Here is a 21,788-nt window from a genome sequence, read left to right as displayed (position 1 = left end):
GTGAGGGCATCGCCTTTTCGCACTGGAAGCGCCGCAGCGCCAAGGACGAGCTGATGGCGGGTTTCAGGAGCGCCGGCATCTACTCTGCGATCACGATTGCGGCCATGGAGGATCTGGGCTACTACCGTGGCAACTACAGCAACGCGGAGCCGATGGCGTACGGGCAGAACGCCGGTTGCACCCTGGCCACGACCAAATGTGTGATCGATGGCGTGTCGCAGTTCCTAGATATTTTTTGTGAGACCCTCAAACGCGGCAGAGAGTGCACCACTGATCGCGGTGGGATGGGACGGTGCTCCATATTTTCACAGCTTTCACCTTTGCCCCCAGTGTACCGATACTTCAACGATGCGAATACGGGGGTGCCCTTCCTCAGATGGACTACTGCCCGTACATCGAGGAGTACGCTGACACGAAATGCTCAGTGAACGGACATCAACTCGCAGGTAGCGTGTACGGTGTCGCGTCGCGGTGTTTAGACACGTCAGGCGGTTTCTCTGTGAAGGGCAAGCACCAGCGGCAATATGGAATCTGTGCGGATGTGCTGTGCGACGTATCGTTCTACAGTGTCAAGGTGGCTGGGGCATCCCGCTTCTCGTTGTGCCCGCCTGGAGTGCGACTCGAGCTCGCGTCGATGAGCTCGTTGTTCACGGAGGGTACGCTGACGTGCCCCTCTTACGATTCCGTTTGTGCTGTAAAGGTGGACGCGGCGCTGTACGGCAAGTACGCTGCGCTCCTGGCCGACCACAGCGTTGGCCGTGTGCGGGCTTTCGCGATGGCAGTAGTGCCGGTGGCGGTGCTGCTTGCGGTGCTGCTGACGGCTTGATTGTTTCCGGTGTCGCGCACCGCTCCAGGCGAACCCTCCCGCGTACGTGGAGGACGTGTGCACGACGAGATGTTGTGCCGCCCCGCGGAGACGCGTGGGCGTGGCAGTGCCTCGACTAATAATGAAGAGTGTACTCTTTTATAACTGACACACCCCTCCCCCTTCCCCCCTTTCTTTCTTTGACTGTTTCGTTGTTGACAGGGCTGTGGCGCTGTGGGAGCGGGGGGTGGTGGGGGGTGGGTCGCCGCCGACGGCGTGCTACTCGCTGTGTGCGTGTGTTCTCCAGTGGGTGTGCGTGTGCGCGACCTGCGCTGCAATGGCCCCCCCCCCTCTCTCCTGCCTCTCTCTCTGTGTCCCTCCCTATTCTCTCCTCCTCCTTTTTTCTCTTTTACTATTCCCCCTTTTTCGGCTGCCCTTTTATCCCTATCCCCCCTCTCCCTCCCTCTCCCCCTCTCTTTGTTCCTATTCCCCGTGCCGCCATTGCGGTGTGCAGTTGACCGTCTTTTTCATTACCCCCGCGTGTCTCTGAGTTCGCCTGTTCATTTTATCACTATGGTTTCTTGACGAGTTGTTTGTGTGATTGTCGTACGTGAAGTACGATGGGTGGTGTGTCGTCGCGAGTTGAGCGCTTCTCTTTCGTGCCGTCCTCTCTAGCTTCCTCGACTCTTTCTCCTCTGCGCAGAAGGAGAGTTGGGTGTCCTGCGCGCTTGGACATGCTCGTGCACGCCACTGCCTTGCTGGAGGCACAGAGGGACTCGCCGCGGATGCGTGTGGGGCGATGCAGGCTCCACTCGGTCTCCTCCACCCGTGGCGCGGACTCGAGGGGATGCGGCGTGCCTAGGCAGCGACCCACCCGCGTCACTGAGCGCCAGGCCACACTGCCGTCGGCGACGCCTGTGGGTTGCGTGTGTATGGAAGGTATGCATGGCGTCGAGAGCTGCCCTGGAGAACCCGACCAATGGTGAGTGTAAGTATGAGGTGACGCGTGCGAGTGCACCCCGCATGGCTGTCTATGTGTGTGTGTGTGTGTGTGTGTCTGTATCGCAGATTCGATGTGTGTGCTGATTGTTTTTTTTTCTCCCCCATTATCCCTTTTGTTGTTTTAGGTGTTCTCGCATAGTCGCATATTTTCTGTTCTCCCGCCTCAGAAGTACTCCCACCCCCTCTTTCATCCCCTCTTTCACCCCATGTCCACTTCTTCCTCCCCTCTTCTTCCCCCTTGCGCCCGATCACTGCATTGTGGCTGTCTGTTTCTTTTCAACGCAGCTGAGCGCTAACTGCGGTTTTTTTCTCATGCCTGTGCATGTTGTAACACGCTCGCACCACCTGTCCCATGTGGTGTGCTGCAGCAGCGCTTGTGCTGCGTGTGGCGGGTCCTGCGTGATGCGCTGCGCGTGCGCGATGGGCATGTCGTACCTGTCGGGGCATGTGTGGCGCCGCGCCTGCGATGCCGCTTCCGTTGCTTATTGCTCTCGCCGCACCTGGTGCAGGCGCTGTGTGGAGGCGCTGTGTAGCTGGACCCCGCCCGTCTCTCCCCCTACTGGCCGCTGATTGCGTTGCGCGCTGTACTTCCGCATATCTTCTCCCTCCGTGACTTGTCTCTCTTCCCTCTGCCGCCTGCGGACTCACGCTGTCTGACTCCGCGCCACTGCGCCATTACTTTATAACCGTTGCCCGTCGACATCTGTGCAACACGCACACACACACCCACATATATATATATATATATACATGAGCTACGAGCGGTGGAATCATCTGCGGCCGATCAGCCCAGACGCCAATTGTGTCCTCCCTACGCGTTGACCGACGCGTTGTCACCCGATTGTGTGCCCGACACGGACGTCTGTGATTGCCGTGGACGCGTTCTTCTTACGCCGTTGTTAGTGCGCCTCAAAGCGTCTTTTCTCCTCCCCCCCGCTGCTGCGACCACCTTCTGCTCTTTGATTCTCGCCTCTATTGGTGCTCTCCGCTGCTGCTCCGGCCTCCCTGCGTGCGTGCGTGTGTGCGTGCCGTTGCCGGGGTGAGTCTTCCCTCTCTCTTTTTATTTGTGTGCCGGACTCGCGACGACCGCGGGCGGCGGGGGGGGGTGTCCTCTCTCCTGCCTGGATCTCTGTTTTTTTCTCCAGTCGCGGTAGTTCTGTCGGCGGGGACTGTGTCGTCGATGCGCGTGTCTGTACGCTGCGCGGCGGTGAGGGCGGGGCTGGTGGCAGCTGCTGTGGTGCTGCTGTGTGCTGGGGCAGGCGCTGGTGGCGCTGGCTCAGCTCAGCTGCCTGTCGTCGCCGATCGACTTCGCTGCGGGTTCGACGAGATGCAGGCGCGTGTTATGGGCACTGGCGTGAGCCTGGTGGGCGACGCGGAGGTGCCTGCAGGTGAGCGGGCTGTTGTGTCTGCTGCAGCGAGGCCGTGGCTGCCGATTCGCATTGCTGTGTTCACGGATGACATCACCAACAGCAGCCGGCACTGCACTGCCGCGGGGCAGCCGCGGTCGGACTATGGTGGTGGGACTGTGACGTGCACCGCAGAGGACGTCCTTACGAAGGCGAAGAAGCAGACGCTGTTGGAGCTGCTGATCCCGTCTGCCGTGCAGCTGCACCGCGAGCGGTTGAATGTGCAGCGGGAGAGTGGCAACATCGTCGTGACACCTTCTGTCAAGGAAGAACCTTTCTGCGGCGATTTCAGCATCCCCGCGTCGCACATGACGACGGGTGTGCCTGACGCCGACTTTGTTTTGTATATCGCAGCGGGCCCTACGTCCGGTGATACTGTGCCCTGGGCGCTGACGTGCCAGGATTTTGTCAACGGCCGCCCGTCTGTGGGTGTGGTGAATGTCTCGCCCAAGTACATCTCTGCTGAACCAGTGACTGTGCGTATGATCGCACACGAGATGTTGCACGCGCTGGGTTTCAATGTTCATAAATTCAAAGCGCACAAGATGTTCTCGATGGTGAGCCTTCGAGGGAAGGGTGCGTCACCCGTGATCACCTCGGAGAATGTGGTGGCCAAGGTGCGTGCGCAGTACGGGTGCAACACGAGTGCCTTCATGGAACTGGAGGACGAGGGAGGTGAGGGCATCGCCTTTTCGCACTGGAAGCGCCGCAGCGCCAAGGACGAGCTGATGGCGGGTTTCAGGAGCGCCGGCATCTACTCTGCGATCACGATTGCGGCCATGGAGGATCTGGGCTACTACCGTGGCAACTACAGCAACGCGGAGCCGATGGCGTACGGGCAGAACGCCGGTTGCACCCTGGCCACGACCAAATGTGTGATCGATGGCGTGTCGCAGTTCCTAGATATTTTTTGTGAGACCCTCAAACGCGGCAGAGAGTGCACCACTGATCGCGGTGGGATGGGACGGTGCTCCATATTTTCACAGCTTTCACCTTTGCCCCCAGTGTACCGATACTTCAACGATGCGAATACGGGGGTGCCCTTCCTCAGATGGACTACTGCCCGTACATCGAGGAGTACGCTGACACGAAATGCTCAGTGAACGGACATCAACTCGCAGGTAGCGTGTACGGTGTCGCGTCGCGGTGTTTAGACACGTCAGGCGGTTTCTCTGTGAAGGGCAAGCACCAGCGGCAATATGGAATCTGTGCGGATGTGCTGTGCGACGTATCGTTCTACAGTGTCAAGGTGGCTGGGGCATCCCGCTTCTCGTTGTGCCCGCCTGGAGTGCGACTCGAGCTCGCGTCGATGAGCTCGTTGTTCACGGAGGGTACGCTGACGTGCCCCTCTTACGATTCCGTTTGTGCTGTAAAGGTGGACGCGGCGCTGTACGGCAAGTACGCTGCGCTCCTGGCTGACCACAGCGTTGGCCGTGTGCGGGCTTTCGCGATGGCAGTAGTGCCGGTGGCGGTGCTGCTTGCGGTGCTGCTGACGGCTTGATTGTTTCCGGTGTCGCGCACCGCTCCAGGCGAACCCTCCCGCGTACGTGGAGGACGTGTGCACGACGAGATGTTGTGCCGCCCCGCGGAGACGCGTGGGCGTGGCAGTGCCTCGACTAATAATGAAGAGTGTACTCTTTTATAACTGACACACCCCTCCCCCTTCCCCCCTTTCTTTCTTTGACTGTTTCGTTGTTGACAGGGCTGTGGCGCCGTGGGAGCGGGGGTGGTGGGGGTGGGTCGCCGCCGACGGCGTGCTACTCGCTGTGTGCGTGTGTTCTCCAGTGGGTGTGCGTGTGCGCGACCTGCGCTGCAATGGCCCCCCCCCCTCTCTCCTGCCTCTCTCTCTGTGTCCCTCCCTATTCTCTCCTCCTCCTTTTTTCTCTTTTACTATTCCCCCTTTTTCGGCTGCCCTTTTATCCCTATCCCCCCTCTCCCTCCCTCTCCCCCTCTCTTTGTTCCTATTCCCCGTGCGGCCATTGCGGTGTGCAGTTGACCGTCTTTTTCATTACCCCCGCGTGTCCCTGACTTAGCCTGTTCATTTTATCACTATGGTTTCTTGACGAGTTGTTTGTGTGATTGTCGTACGTGAAGTACGATGGGTGGTGTGTCGTCGCGAGTTGAGCGCTTCTCTTTCGTGCCGTCCTCTCTAGCTTCCTCGACTCTTTCTCCTCTGCGCAGAAGGAGAGTTGGGTGTCCTGTGCGCTTGGGCATGCTTGTGCACGCCACTGCCTTGCTGGAGGCACAGAGGGACTCGCCGCGGATGCGTGTGGGGCGATGCAGGCTCCACTCGGTCTCCTCCACCCGTGGCGCGGACTCGAGGGGATGCGGCGTGCCTAGGCAGCGACCCACCCGCGTCACTGAGCGCCAGGCCACACTGCCGTCGGCGACGCCTGTGGGTTGCGTGTGTATGGAAGGTATGCATGGCGTCGAGAGCTGCCCTGGAGAATCCGACCAATGGTGAGTGTAAGTATGAGGTGACGCGTGCGAGTGCACCCCGCATGGCTGTCTTTGTGTGTGTGTGTGTGTGTGTGTCTGTATCGCAGATTCGATGTGTGTGCTGATTGTTTTTTTTTTCTCCCCCATTATCCCTTTTGTTGTTTTAGGTGTTCTCGCATAGTCGCATATTTTCTGTTCTCCCGCCTCAGAAGTACTCCCACCCCCTCTTTCCCCCCATGTCCACTTCTTCCTCCCCTCTTCTTCCCCCTTGCGCCCGATGACTGCATTGTGGCTGTCTGTTTCTTCTCAACGCGGCTGAGCGCTAACTGCAGTTTTTTTTCCCATGCCTGTGCATGTTGTAACACGCTCGCACCACCTGTCCCATGTGGTGTGCTGCAGCAGCGGTTGTGCTGCGTGTGGCGGGTCCTGTGTGATGCGCTGCGCGTGCGCGATGGGCATGTCGTACCTGTCGGGGCATGTGTGGCGCCGCGCCTGCGATGCCGCTTCCGTTGCTTATTGCTCTCGCCGCACCTGGTGCAGGCGCTATGTGGAGGCGCTGTGTAGCTGGACCCCGCCCGTCTCTCCCCCTACTGGCCGCTGATTGCGTTGCGCGCTGTACTTCCGCATATCTTCTCCCTCCGTGACTTGTCTCTCTTCCCTCTGCCGCCTGCGGACTCACGCTGTCTGACTCCGCGCCACTGCGCCATTACTTTATAACCGTTGCCCGTCGACATCTGTGCAACACGCACACACACACCCACATATATATATATATATATACATGAGCTACGAGCGGTGGAATCATCTGCGGCCGATCAGCCCAGACGCCAATTGTGTCCTCCCTACGCGTTGACCGACGCGTTGTCACCCGATTGTGTGCCCGACACGGACGTCTGTGATTGCCGTGGACGCGTTCTTCTTACGCCGTTGTTAGTGCGCCTCAAAGCGTCTTTTCTCCTCCCCCCCGCTGCTGCGACCACCTTCTGCTCTTTGATTCTCGCCTCTATTGGTGCTCTCCGCTGCTGCTCCGGCCTCCCTGCGTGCGTGCCGTTGCCGGGGTGAGTCTTCCCTCTCTCTTTATTTGTGTGCCGGACTCGCGACGACCGCGGGCAGCGGGGGGTGTCCTCTCTCCTGCCTGGATCTCTGTTTTTTTCTCCAGTCGCGGTAGTTGTGTCGGCGGGGACTGTGTCGTCGATGCGCGTGTCTGTACGCTGCGCGGCGGTGAGGGCGGGGCTGGTGGCAGCTGCTGTGGTGCTGCTGTGTGCTGGGGCAGGCGCTGGTGGCGCTGGCTCAGCTCAGCTGCCTGTCGTCGCCGATCGACTTCGCTGCGGGTTCGACGAGATGCAGGCGCGTGTTATGGGCACTGGCGTGAGCCTGGTGGGCGACGCGGAGGTGCCTGCAGGTGAGCGGGCTGTTGTGTCTGCTGCAGCGAGGCCGTGGCTGCCGATTCGCATTGCTGTGTTCACGGATGACATCACCAACAGCAGCCGGCACTGCACTGCCGCGGGGCAGCCGCGGTCGGACTATGGTGGTGGGACTGTGACGTGCACCGCAGAGGACGTCCTTACGAAGGCGAAGAAGCAGACGCTGTTGGAGCTGCTGATCCCGTCTGCCGTGCAGCTGCACCGCGAGCGGTTGAATGTGCAGCGGGAGAGTGGCAACATCGTCGTGACACCTTCTGTCAAGGAAGAACCTTTCTGCGGCGATTTCAGCATCCCCGCGTCGCACATGACGACGGGTGTGCCTGACGCCGACTTTGTTTTGTATATCGCAGCGGGCCCTACGTCCGGTGATACTGTGCCCTGGGCGCTGACGTGCCAGGATTTTGTCAACGGCCGCCCGTCTGTGGGTGTGGTGAATGTCTCGCCCAAGTACATCTCTGCTGAACCAGTGACTGTGCGTATGATCGCACACGAGATGTTGCACGCGCTGGGTTTCAATGTTCATAAATTCAAAGCGCACAAGATGTTCTCGATGGTGAGCCTTCGAGGGAAGGGTGCGTCACCCGTGATCACCTCGGAGAATGTGGTGGCCAAGGTGCGTGCGCAGTACGGGTGCAGCACGAGTGCCTTCATGGAGCTGGAGGACGAGGGAGGTGAGGGCATCGCCTTTTCGCACTGGAAGCGCCGCAGCGCCAAGGACGAGCTGATGGCGGGTTTCAGGAGCGCCGGCATCTACTCTGCGATCACGATTGCGGCCATGGAGGATCTGGGCTACTACCGTGGCAACTACAGCAACGCGGAGCCGATGGCGTACGGGCAGAACGCCGGTTGCACCCTGGCCACGACCAAATGTGTGATCGATGGCGTGTCGCAGTTCCTAGATATTTTTTGTGAGACCCTCAAACGCGGCAGAGAGTGCACCACTGATCGCGGTGGGATGGGACGGTGCTCCATATTTTCACAGCTTTCACCTTTGCCCCCAGTGTACCGATACTTCAACGATGCGAATACGGGGGGTGCCCTTCCTCAGATGGACCACTGCCCGTACATCGAGGAGTACGCTGACACGAAATGCTCAGTGAACGGACATCAACTCGCAGGTAGCGTGTACGGTGTCGCGTCGCGGTGTTTAGACACGTCAGGCGGTTTCTCTGTGAAGGGCAAGCACCAGCGGCAATATGGAATCTGTGCGGATGTGCTGTGCGACGTATCGTTCTACAGTGTCAAGGTGGCTGGTGCGTCCCGCTTCTCGTTGTGCCCGCCTGGAGTGCGACTCGAGCTCGCGTCGATGAGCTCGTTGTTCACGGAGGGTACGCTGACGTGCCCCTCTTACGACTCCGTGTGTGCTGTAAAGCTGGACGCGGCGCTGTACGGCAAGTACGCTGCGCTCCTGGCTGACCACAGTGTTGGCCGTGTGCGGGCTTTCGCGATGGCACTAGTGCCGGTGGCGGTGCTGCTTGCGGTGCTGCTGACGGCTTGATTGTTTCCGGTGTCGCGCACCGCTCCAGGCGAACCCTCCCGCGTACGTGGAGGACGTGTGCACGACGAGATGTTGTGCCGCCCCGCGGAGACGCGTGGGCGTGGCAGTGCCTCGACTAATAATGAAGAGTGTACTCTTTTATAACTGACACACCCCTCCCCCTTTCCCCCTTTCTTTCTTTGACTGTTCCGTTGTTGACAGGGCTGTGGCGCCGTGGGAGCGGGTGGTGGGGGTGGGGGGTGGGTCGCCGCCAACGGCGTGCTACTCGCTGTGTGCGTGTGCTCTTCAGTGGGTGTGCGTGTGCGCGACCTGCGCTGCAATGGCCCCCCTGCCTCTCTCTCTGTGTCCCTCCCTATTTCCTCCTCCTCCTTTTTTCTTTTTTACTATTCCCCCTTTTTCGGCTGCCCTTTTATCCCTATCCCCCCTCTCCCTCCCTCTCCCCCTCTCTTTGTTCCTATTCCCCGTGCCGCCATTGCGGTGTGCAGTTGACCGTCTTTTTCATTACCCCCGCGTGTCCCTGACTTAGCCTGTTCATTTTATCACTATGGTTTCTTGACGAGTTGTTTGTGTGATTGTCGTACGTGAAGTACGATGGGTGCTGTGTCGTCGCGAGTTGAGCGCTTCTCTTTCGTGCCGTCCTCTCTAGCTTCCTCGACTCTTTCTCCTCTGCGCAGAAGGAGAGTTGGGTGTCCTGCGCGCTTGGACATGCTCGTGCACGCCACTGCCTTGCTGGAGGCACAGAGGGACTCGCCGCGGATGCGTGTGGGGCGATGCAGGCTCCACTCGGTCTCCTCCACCCGTGGCGCGGACTCGAGGGGATGCGGCGTGCCTAGGCAGCGACCCACCCGCGTCACTGAGCGCCAGGCCACACTGCCGTCGGCGACGCCTGTGGGTTGCGTGTGTATGGAAGGTATGCATGGCGTCGAGAGCTGCCCTGGAGAATCCGACCAATGGTGAGTGTAAGTATGAGGTGACGCGTGCGAGTGCACCCCGCATGGCTGTCTTTGTGTGTGTGTGTGTGTGTGTGTGTCTGTATCGCAGATTCGATGTGTGTGCTGATTGTTTTTTTTTTCTCCCCCATTATCCCTTTTGTTGTTTTAGGTGTTCTCGCATAGTCGCATATTTTCTGTTCTCCCGCCTCAGAAGTACTCCCACCCCCTCTTTCCCCCCATGTCCACTTCTTCCTCCCCTCTTCTTCCCCCTTGCGCCCGATGACTGCATTGTGGCTGTCTGTTTCTTCTCAACGCGGCTGAGCGCTAACTGCAGTTTTTTTTCCCATGCCTGTGCATGTTGTAACACGCTCGCACCACCTGTCCCATGTGGTGTGCTGCAGCAGCGGTTGTGCTGCGTGTGGCGGGTCCTGTGTGATGCGCTGCGCGTGCGCGATGGGCATGTCGTACCTGTCGGGGCATGTGTGGCGCCGCGCCTGCGATGCCGCTTCCGTTGCTTATTGCTCTCGCCGCACCTGGTGCAGGCGCTATGTGGAGGCGCTGTGTAGCTGGACCCCGCCCGTCTCTCCCCCCTACTGGCCGCTGATTGCGTTGCGCGCTGTACTTCCGCATATCTTCTCCCTCCGTGACTTGTCTCTCTTCCCTCTGCCGCCTGCGGACTCACGCTGTCTGACTCCGCGCCACTGCGCCATTACTTTATAACCGTTGCCCGTCGACATCTGTGCAACACGCACACACACACCCACATATATATATATATATATACATGAGCTACGAGCGGTGGAATCATCTGCGGCCGATCAGCCCAGACGCCAATTGTGTCCTCCCTACGCGTTGACCGACGCGTTGTCACCCGATTGTGTGCCCGACACGGACGTCTGTGATTGCCGTGGACGCGTTCTTCTTACGCCGTTGTTAGTGCGCCTCAAAGCGTCTTTTCTCCTCCCCCCCGCTGCTGCGACCACCTTCTGCTCTTTGATTCTCGCCTCTATTGGTGCTCTCCGCTGCTGCTCCGGCCTCCCTGCGTGCGTGCCGTTGCCGGGGTGAGTCTTCCCTCTCTCTTTATTTGTGTGCCGGACTCGCGACGACCGCGGGCGGCGGGGGGGGTGTCCTCTCTCCTGCCTGGATCTCTGTTTTTTTCTCCAGTCGCGGTAGTTGTGTCGGCGGGGACTGTGTCGTCGATGCGCGTGTCTGTACGCTGCGCGGCGGTGAGGGCGGGGCTGGTGGCAGCTGCTGTGGTGCTGCTGTGTGCTGGGGCAGGCGCTGGTGGCGCTGGCTCAGCTCAGCTGCCTGTCGTCGCCGATCGACTTCGCTGCGGGTTCGACGAGATGCAGGCGCGTGTTATGGGCACTGGCGTGAGCCTGGTGGGCGACGCGGAGGTGCCTGCAGGTGAGCGGGCTGTTGTGTCTGCTGCAGCGAGGCCGTGGCTGCCGATTCGCATTGCTGTGTTCACGGATGACATCACCAACAGCAGCCGGCACTGCACTGCCGCGGGGCAGCCGCGGTCGGACTATGGTGGTGGGACTGTGACGTGCACCGCAGAGGACGTCCTTACGAAGGCGAAGAAGCAGACGCTGTTGGAGCTGCTGATCCCGTCTGCCGTGCAGCTGCACCGCGAGCGGTTGAATGTGCAGCGGGAGAGTGGCAACATCGTCGTGACACCTTCTGTCAAGGAAGAACCTTTCTGCGGCGATTTCAGCATCCCCGCGTCGCACATGACGACGGGTGTGCCTGACGCCGACTTTGTTTTGTATATCGCAGCGGGCCCTACGTCCGGTGATACTGTGCCCTGGGCGCTGACGTGCCAGGATTTTGTCAACGGCCGCCCGTCTGTGGGTGTGGTGAATGTCTCGCCCAAGTACATCTCTGCTGAACCAGTGACTGTGCGTATGATCGCACACGAGATGTTGCACGCGCTGGGTTTCAATGTTCATAGATTCAAAGCGCACATGATGTTCTCTATGGTGAGTCTGCGAGGGAAGGGCGAGTCACCGGTGATCACCTCGGAGAATGTGGTGGCCAAGGTGCGTGCGCAGTACGGGTGCAGCACGAGTGCCTTCATGGAGCTGGAAGGGGACAAGGGCATCGCCTTTTCACACTGGAAGCGCCGCAACGCCAAGGATGAGCTGATGGCGGGTTTCAGGAGCGCTGGCATTTACTCTGCGATCACGATTGCGGCCATGGAGGACCTGGGCTACTACCGTGGCAACTACAGCAACGCGGAGCCGATGGCGTACGGGCAGAACGCCGGTTGCACCCTGGCCACGACCAAATGTGTGATCGATGGCGTGTCGCAGTTCCTAGATATTTTTTGTGAGACCCTCAAACGCGGCAGAGAGTGCACCACTGATCGCGGTGGGATGGGACGGTGCTCCATATTTTCACAGCTTTCACCTTTGCCCCCAGTGTACCGATACTTCAACGATGCGAATACGGGGGTGCCCTTCCTCAGATGGACTACTGCCCGTACATCGAGGAGTACGCTGACACGAAATGCTCAGTGAACGGACATCAACTCGCAGGTAGCGTGTACGGTGTCGCGTCGCGGTGTTTAGACACGTCAGGCGGTTTCTCTGTGAAGGGCAAGCACCAGCGGCAATATGGAATCTGTGCGGATGTGCTGTGCGACGTATCGTTCTACAGTGTCAAGGTGGCTGGGGCATCCCGCTTCTCGTTGTGCCCGCCTGGAGTGCGACTCGAGCTCGCGTCGATGAGCTCGTTGTTCACGGAGGGTACGCTGACGTGCCCCTCTTACGATTCCGTTTGTGCTGTAAAGGTGGACGCGGCGCTGTACGGCAAGTACGCTGCGCTCCTGGCCGACCACAGCGTTGGCCGTGTGCGGGCTTTCGCGATGGCAGTAGTGCCGGTGGCGGTGCTGCTTGCGGTGCTGCTGACGGCTTGATTGTTTCCGGTGTCGCGCACCGCTCCAGGCGAACCCTCCCGCGTACGTGGAGGACGTGTGCACGACGAGATGTTGTGCCGCCCCGCGGAGACGCGTGGGCGTGGCAGTGCCTCGACTAATAATGAAGAGTGTACTCTTTTATAACTGACACACCCCTCCCCTTTCCCCCTTTCTTTCTTTGACTGTTTCGTTGTTGACAGGGCTGTGGCGCCGTGGGAGCGGGGGTGGTGGGGGGTGGGTCGCCGCTGACGGCGTGCTACTCGCTGTGTGCGTGTGTTCTTCAGTGGGTGTGCGTGTGCGCGACCTGCGCTGCAATGGCCCCCCTCTCTCCTGCCTCTCTCTCTGTGTCCCTCCCTATTCTCTCCTCCTCCTTTTTCTCTTTTACTATTCCCCCTTTTTCAGCTGCCCCTTTATCCCTATCCCCCTCTCCCTCCCATCTTCCCCTCTCTTTGTTCCTATTCCCCGTGCCGCCATTGCGGTGTGCAGTTGACCGTCTTTTTCATTACCCCCGCGTGTCCCTGACTTCGCCTGTTCATTTTATCACTATGGTTTCTTGACGAGTTGTTTGTGTGATTGTCGTACGTGAAGTACGATGGGTGCTGTGTCGTCGCGGGTGGAGCTGCTCTCTCTCTCGTGCCGTCCTCTCTAGCTTCCTCGACTCTTTCTCCTCTGCGCAGAAGGAGAGTTGGGTGTCCTGCGCGCTTGGACATGCTTGTGCACGCCACTGCCTTGCTGGAGGCACTGAGGGACTCGCCGCGGATGCGTGTGGGGCGATGCAGGCTCCACTCGGTCTCCTCCACCCGTGGCGCGGACTCGAGGGGATGCGGCGTGCCTAGGCAGCGACCCACCCGCGTCACTGAGCGCCAGGCCACACTGCCGTCGGCGACGCCTGTGGGTTGCGTGTGTATGGAAGGTATGCATGGCGTCGAGAGCTGCCCTGGAGAACCCGACCAATGGTGAGTGTAAGTATGAGGTGACGCGTGCGAGTGCACCCGCATGGCTGTCTATGTGCTGTGTGTGTGTGTGTGTCTGTATCGCAGATTTGATGTGTGTGCTGATTGTTTTTTTTCTCCCCCATTATCCCTTTTGTTGTTTTAGGTGTTCTCGCATTGCCGCATATTTTCTATTCTCCCACCTCACAAGTACTCCCACCCCCTCTTTCATCCCCTCTTTCCCCCCATGTCCACTTCTTCCTCCCCTCTTCTTCCCCCTTGCGCCCGATCACTGCATTGTGGCTGTCTGTTTCTTTTCAACGCAGCTGAGCGCTAACTGCGGTTTTTTTCTCATGCCTGTGCATGTTGTAACACGCTCGCACCACCTGTCCCATGTGGTGTGCTGCAGCAGCGCTTGTGCTGCGTGTGGCGGGTCCTGCGTGATGCGCTGCGCGTGCGCGATGGGCATGTCGTACCTGTCGGGGCATGTGTGGCGCCGCGCCTGCGATGCCGCTTCCGTTGCTTATTGCTCTCGCCGCACCTGGTGCAGGCGCTGTGTGGAGGCGCTGTGTAGCTGGACCCCGCCCGTCTCTCCCCCTACTGGCCGCTGATTGCGTTGCGCGCTGTACTTCCGCATATCTTCTCCCTCTGTGACTTGTCTCTCTTCCCTCTGCCGCCTGCGGACTCACGCTGTCTGACTCCGCGCCACTGCGCCATTACTTTATAACCGTTACCCGTCGACATCTGTGCAACACGCACACACACACACGCACATACATATACATATACACGAGCTACGAGCGGTGGAATCATCTGCGGCCGATCAGCCCAGACGCCAACTGTGTCCTCCCTACGCGTTGACCGACGCGTTGTCACCCGATTGTGTGCCCGACACGGACGTCTGTGATTGCCGTGGACGCGTTCTTCTTACGCCGTTGTTAGTGCGCCTCAAAGCGTCTTTTCTCCTCCCCCCCGCTGCTGCGACCACCTTCTGCTCTTTGGTTCTCGCCTCTATTGGTGCTCTCCGCTGCTGCTCCGGCCTCCCTGCGTGCGTGCGTGTGTGCGTATCGTTGCCGGGGTGAGTCTTCCCTCTCTCTTTATTTGTGTGCCGGACTCGCGACGACCGCGGGCGGCGGGGGGGTGTCCTCTCTCCTGCCTGGATCTCTGTTTTTTTCTCCAGTCGCGGTAGTTGTGTCGGCGGGGACTGTGTCGTCGATGCGCGGGTCTGTACGCTGCGTGGCGGTGAGGGCGGGGCTGGTGGCAGCTGCTGTGGTGCTGCTGTGTGCTGGGGCAGGCGCTGGTGGCGCTGGCTCAGCTCAGCTGCCTGTCGTCGCCGATCGACGTCGCTGCGGGTTTGACGAGATGCAGGCGCGTGTTATGGGCACTGGCGTGAGCCTGGTGAGCAACGCGGAGGTGCCTGCAGGTGAGCGGGCTGTTGTGTCTGCTGCAGCGAGGCCGTGGCTGCCGATTCGCATTGCTGTGTTCACGGATGACATCACCAACAGCAGCCGGCACTGCACTGCCGCGGGGCAGACGCGGTCGGACTATGGTGGTGGGACTGTGACGTGCACCGCAGAGGACGTCCTTACGAAGGCGAAGAAGCAGACGCTGTTGGAGCTGCTGATCCCGTCTGCCGTGCAGCTGCACCGCGAGCGGTTGAGTGTGCAGCGGGAGGGTAGCAGGGTTCTACTCAGGAGGTGCGTGAAGAGGCACCCGATCTGTGGCCAGTTCAGTATTCCTGCGTCGCACATGACGACGGGTGTGCCTGACGCCGACTTTGTCTTTTACATTTCTGGGGGACCGACCTCAGGTGACACCACCGCGTGGGCCAGAGGTTGCCAGTACTTTGTCAACGGCCGCCCGTCTGTGGGTGTGTGTAATCTGTCGCCAAAGTACATTACTCCCAATCCCCAGACTGTACGTGTAGTCGCGCATGAGTTGATGCACGCGCTGGGCTTCAATGTTCATAGATTCAAAGCGCACAAGATGTTCTCGGTGGTGAGTCTGCGAGGGAAGGGTGCGTCACCCGTGATCACCTCGGAGAATGTGGTGGCCAAGGTGCGTGCGCAGTACGGGTGCAACACGAGTGCCTTCATGGAGCTGGAGGATGCACAACGGAAAGGCACAGCCCGTTCTCACTGGAAGCGCCGCAGCGCCAAGGACGAGCTGATGGCGAGTGTCAGCGGCGCCGGCATCTACTCTGCGATCACGATTGCGGCCATGGAGGATCTGGGCTACTACCGTGGCAACTACAGCAACGCGGAGCCGATGGCGTACGGGCAGAACGCCGGTTGCACCCTGGCCACGAGCAAATGTGTGATGAATGGCGTGTCGCAGTTCCCTGAGATGTTCTGCGACGAGGTGAATCTGGATATGAGATGCAGCACTGATCGTGTCGGTATGGGGCGGTGCCGGATCTCCACCATCTCAACAGAATTGCCAGCATATTTCCAGTATTTCCGAAACTCGAGAGATGTTGGATCAGATGCGCTGATGGACTTTTGTCCCGAGGTAGAGGTGCATCACAAGACCACTTGCATAGTGAATGGAAAGACATTATCTGGCGGACTGTACGGGATCACCTCACGGTGTCTGGACACATCCAGGGGCTTCTATGTAGATAAAAGGTGGCAGTGGCAATACGGCATCTGTGCTGATATCCAGTGCGGCATCAGCACATACAGCGTCAGGGTGGTTGGGTCGTCAGCTTTCACAGCGTGCCGGCCGGGCACTGTTCTTCCATTGAGGTCACTCAGCTCCGTTTTCTCCGGAGGGAGTCTGACATGCCCTTCTTACGCCTCTGTGTGTGCCGTAAAGGTGGACGCGGCGCTGTATGGCAAGTACGCTGCGCTCCTGGCTGACCACAGTGTTGGCCGTGTGCGGGCTTTCGCGATGGCAGTAGTGCCGGTGGCGGTGCTGCTGGCGGTGCTGCTGACGGCTTGATTGTTTCCGGTGTGCGCACAGCGGAGGCCTCGCACACGCGCGTATGTGGGGGACATGTGCGATTTTTATATCCCGCGCTGTTCCCCGCATTTGTGAACAGATGCCAGCGATGCTGACGAGGTGGCTAATAAGTAAACTAATCGTGCATAATCCCCTCCCCTCCCCTCCCCCTTCCTCCCCCTTTTCGATCTTTTTTCTTTTTCATTTCTGTTCTTTAAACACACGCTGGTTTGGCTGTGATGACTGGTGAGGGCCCGGTGCTGACGGTGTGCTACCCACTATTTCGGGTGTGCCCACGCGTGCGTGTCACTGCAGGGCGTGTGCGTGGGCCCTCCTTTATCGCCCCTTATTGGATATCCCCGTCCCCCTTTCATCGCACACACTGCGTGCGTGCATTTTCTGTTGTTCCTCCAATTGCAGCGTCTTTTTGACCTTTTCTTCTGTAATCCATGACTCCCTTTGTATCGTTTCTGTTTTTCCGGGGAGGCGATTGTCGATGGTGAAATACTGTGGGGCAACGTGCTGTCCAGCGTGGAGCGCTTCTCTCGTCTTGCGCTCTTGTCCCCTGCCACCCCTCTCGGAATGACATCAAAGGGGACGGCGGACTATGACAGCGACCCACCTGCCCCACCGACTGGCAGGCCACACGGCTGTCGGCGACTCCCTTGGGGCCGCGTGTGTGTGGCATGCATGCACGGCGTCGAGAGGTGCCCAGAGAGCCCGAGCGATGGTCGAGTGAGGTGCGAGGTGACGCGCGCGAGTGCACAGCGGTATGGTCGTGTGTGTGTCTGTGTGTGTGGATTCATGCATATGTGTCTGCCCCGCGCATACGGCATCCCTGAGGTACGGCCAGGTGTGAAGGGGAGTAGATGAGCTGCAGCGATGCCGGCGGACAGTGAGAAACATGTGCTGAGCGCCGCCGCGGTGCGCCTGCGTGCTGCACTGAGCGAAGCTGGCATGCCATGAGGGCTGAATACAGGGTGTACGGTGGCCCGAGAGGCAAGCGCTCGATGCCTCTACGGTGTGAGCTGTACCGCCAGTTCGGGCAGCCGAGACGGTTGGTGGGAGTCAACGTGTTTGTGGCTGCCATGCACGAGAGGCAGAGACAAGCGACTGCTCTGTGGGTTTCTGTGTGCGCGCCGAGTGGTTTCTGGCGCAGGGGACAGCGATAGGTGGAGGTGAATATGTATACGTTTATCTTTTTGTTCTCCCTGCGCATCCAGCTATGTACAGATGGTGACACGCTGCACGGGTTGTGGAGGTGGACCTCGCACAGGTATGTGGTGGTGGTAGTGCGTTTTGCGAGCTCGGCAGCTGCACGGAGCTGTTGGCTGCCTTGCCTTCTGATGCTAGTGGTGATGCCTGCGCTGTGACGAGCCTGCCAGTGTTTCTGTAGTGCGCGGCGTAGAGGCGTGCGCTGGATGGTCGCCCATGGTCAACGCAGGCTTGGAGTTGGGTCCAGAGAGTGCTGTGCTGGGCTTTATCTTGGCGAGTGTCGCAACGTGTCGCTACACCCACTCATGTGTGGAGGTCACCTCACCCTGGTCTTTTTCGTCTTAACTGTGTTGCTTGTTGTTGTGTTTTTTTTGTCTTCCCGCTCCCCTGATTTCGGCTGCTTTCGTTTGCCCGTGTGTGTGACGTCGGCGTGACCAATTATCAATCTTCATCAGCGGCATATGATGATTGGAGGCACGCACGCCGCGACGCAGTGCTCCCTGTACCTGGTGCATGCGTTCGCCTGCGGGGTTGCGTGTCTGCATCCGCCCCTCCCCCCTCCTCCCTCCCTTTGTATCTCTTGCTCTCCAAGATGACCATTCCTTGCATTGTCGGTCACTGGAGATCTTTCCCCTGGCGCGTAGAAGGGTGGGCCCCAGTGTAGGCAATCGCACCCGGCCAAAGATGTGGTGTGCGGCAGAGAGGCCTTGCGTCACTCTGAACCAAGAGAGATAGGAGTTGCTAGCTTACTGATCGTCTCTGTCCTTCCCCACCTTTGTTGTTGTCCGTGGATGTCCATGTTAGTGTGTGTGTGTGGCTCCTATTCGTGGCTTCCTTTTCACATTTTCGACTCGCATTCTGCCCCGGGAACATCTAGCGCATCACGCCCCCTCCCCGCGCCCTTTGACACTCACGGAGCTGTTCGCTGCTGCGCGTGTCCTCGCCATGCCTGGAGGTCGCAATGCGCAGCTGGAGGAGCTGCGGCGGCAGTTCCCCTTAACGTCTGTCGTTGTCGAGAGCGCAGAGGAGACGGTGCTGAAAGTGGATCATGCTCTGCGCATCAGCCCCACGACCGAGTATGCCCTGTCCCTGCACGTTGAGCTGCCGTCGACGTTCCCAAATGCGGCACCGCGAGCGACAATGCCGTACTGCTGCCACGAGGTGCCGATAACGCCTCCCGGCCTCAGCCCCTCCGAGGCGCTTGCGTACCAGTGGAGCAGCACTACGTCCACCTTGGTCGAGGCGGTTCGGAATGGATTTCAGAATGCGGCAGATTACTGGGGCCCTGTAGAGCCGCCGAGCATGCGCAGCGCGGCTTTGCAGCTGAGCGGGGAGACAGACCTGCTGCTGAGGGATCTGGCGAATAACCCGAGCTGCCTCGACGCGTACTGCTACCAGCTGCCGATTGTGAAGTCGATGCGTGAAGCTGGTCGGCAGACCGTCGAGGAGATGGAGCGACTTGCCGGCGAGAGCATGACGCTGCGCGCCGAGGTGGAGACGCTGGAAACGAAGGTGGCGGAACTGCAGCAGCGCCTCGGTGAGCGCGTGTCGCGCCTACAACAGCTGGGTGAGAATCGACTCCTCTCCTCTGTCTGCACCCCTGAGGCGCTTTTGAAGACCCTCGAGGGTGATGTACGGAGAATGAGCAGCGCTTGCGTGGCCGTCGGGAAGCGCGCCCTGGACGCATGCAGAGTCGGCAAAAGTGGCTTTCAGGACTTGTTGGAGCAGTACAGGGCGCAATCCAAGGCGATGCACATGCTTGATCTGAAGCGGATCTCCTATCGTGCGCAGTGCGCCACCCGCTGACGGGGAGCTGCATGGGCTAATCGGTGCGCACACCGTCCATGGCGGCACAGCCTCCCCCCTCCCCTGAGAAGCAGCGGCCGTCCTCTGGGGGTTTTCCTCGCCCCCGTGTCTACCTCTGCCATGCGCGCATGCGTTACTGCGTTTAAGCTGGGGGGCCCTGCGCGACAGGGACTGCTCCCCCCCCTCCCCCAGACACACACACCAGCACATCATCGGCTGTCTTCTCCAGCCGGGCACCGAGGCCCCTTATTTGGTGTCCTACCGTTTTAGGCCAGAGCTGGCGATGCGGGCGTGTCGGTTTCGGCAGTGGCTCGTGTCGGGCGGGCATGGGAACACGCCGCCACGCACGTACCCCCACCTCTGTATTTCCTCCATGCGGTGGCAGTCGTGGAGCCGGCGGGAGTCTACGCATGTGTGTGTGTGTGTGTACCTGTGGGCTTCTTTTACCGCTGTGCGCACGGTGCGACGAGATGAGGCGCCGCCCACGATGTCTTCTTCACGTTCCCATCAACGAGTTCGTGGTTCTTCTTGGTCTATCCTCCCTGATCACGGTGCCTTTTTTTTATCTGTTGGCGCGCACGTGTGTGTTGCCTCAGGCTGGCGGTAGGGTGTGTGGAGCGCATCTCCTGATCGAGCGGTGCCGAATGGAATCGGATGACGCGTTTGTCTTCCTCGAGCTATCTACACTGGAGATTGTCGGCTGTGTGCGGCCGGTGCAGGGCATTGCCAGTGGTGTGCGGAGCGGCATCACGCCGCCGCTGTGTGCACTGTGAAGGGCGTGCGTTGAGATGTGATTATGGAGATCTGTGTTTGGGGCGCCATGCGTTATACCATGCGCTGCAGCGCCCCTGTTGTGGAGGTTTATCGCCGTTGTGGATGGTGTGTGGTGCAGAGGCACGGGAGGGCGCACAAGGCTGGTTGCGCGGTGCGCGGACCGTGTGTGCGTAGGCGCATGCCAGCACGGCCAGCGGCGCGCGAGGAGACACGGGTGCTCACAGACGCACACACACACACACACACACACACACACACACACACACACACACACACACACACACACACACACACGCACAGGAGGCGGGTTGGAGTGGGGGCGATAAAATGGATGTGCTTCTCGGGGCGGCAGCTCCTCTTCGCCCCACCGCTCTCTTTCTGCCCTCTGCCCTCCCGGCACCCCATGCTGTGCCTGCGCATGTGTAAGCATCGTCTCGACGGCTGTTATTGGGCTGTCGGTCTCAAACGATGTTTTTGTTTCAGGTGTGGCCGTAGCACCGAACGTCTCTTCTCGTGTTCCCTCCTTTGTACCGCTTTGCGGGACCCCGCGCGCTACGTGCGTGTCCGTCTGTCCTTGTGTCTCGCGGCTCTCTCTCTCTAGGCGATGCTGTTTGGTCGCAGCTGCGCCCTCGCTCGTGATCCCCTAATCCGGCATGTCGTTTCAGTCTTGCGCACTTGTCTGCCTGCCTTCATTCCGCGCCGCACATCTGTCGGTGTGCTTCATGCCCTCGTGTCGCTCGCGTAGACCCTCTTGTGTCTCTGCTTTCACTCCCTCCTCTCCCACGCCTCCCCCTTCTGGGGTTTTCGGACGTCCGGCTGCCTCTGGTCGCGTGTTCCTCTTTTTCCGCTACCCCTCGTCCTCCTCACGGCTGACTCGAACTTACTTGATCGAAGCGCACATATGTCACGGGCTTTGGGGGAGGGCGGGGCGGTGGACTGAACGGAAAAGCGCAAGTGCCGGGCGAGAGGTATGGAGGTGAGCAGGCGCATTGACACAACATATGTGCTCAGCAGAAAACACAAAGCCTACATTTGAAAAGGGTGCGCCTCCTCTCCCCCCTTCCCCTGTAGCGGTGCCTTGACGTGTGCGTGCATGTGCAGACGTTTGTGCTCGGCTAGGCAGGTCGGGGGGAGGGTGCGTTCGAGGTGGCGGGGATGCGAGGGTGTGTACCGTTTTCCGCACCTAACGCTGTCGTTCCGCTCGTCACTATCCCCGTCGCCCGCCCGCGTAAGCCCTGCCGCCACACGCCGGTGCGTGTGTTTTGTGTTTGCCGCTGGAGCACGCGCATGTACCCAGACGCCTCTCGGCCAATCGACCCCCGCGCCCTCGCGGTCTCTTCGTTTGATTGTCTGTGGTGTCTCTCTGTCTTATAGTGAAGACCATCACGGTTCGTTATTCGCCTTTTTCCCGTGGCTGCGTCATATGAGGAGCTCCCCCCATCTGGTGGAGTGGTTCTATGCAAAGCGCCCTTGCTCCGCCCATTCATCTATCTGCGTTCGCGCGCACATAACGTCCCAGCGACACGGCACAACAGGGGCTGAAAAGAGAGACGGTGTGCGTCGACACACACACACACAGATACATTATATATATATGTACACCCGCACATTTTTTTGTGATCCAGAGACGGTGTACGTGTATCTCACGCCGTTCCCGCAAGTCCAGTTGGAGGGGATGCGCACCTCTGCCTC

The 21,788-nt window shown here is 59.7% G+C and overlaps 1 protein-coding gene across 1 annotated transcript; it reads left to right on the top strand.

The window, feature by feature from the left end:
• Positions 1–18,461: 18,461 nt before the first annotated feature.
• JKF63_03474 (uncharacterized protein) lies at positions 18,462–19,322 on the top strand (the record flags this gene model as incomplete). Its single annotated transcript, XM_067899477.1, has 1 exon — positions 18,462–19,322. The coding sequence occupies one exon, from the start codon at positions 18,462–18,464 to the stop codon at positions 19,320–19,322; it is 861 nt and encodes a 286-aa protein (XP_067755716.1).
• Between the last annotated feature and the right edge of the window lie 2,466 nt (positions 19,323–21,788).

The sequence above is a fragment of the Porcisia hertigi genome, chromosome 28 (assembly GCF_017918235.1).
Source record: "Porcisia hertigi strain C119 chromosome 28, whole genome shotgun sequence".
NCBI classification, from domain to species: domain Eukaryota; phylum Euglenozoa; class Kinetoplastea; order Trypanosomatida; family Trypanosomatidae; genus Porcisia; species Porcisia hertigi.
This window is presented reverse-complemented; position numbering and strand designations above follow the sequence as displayed.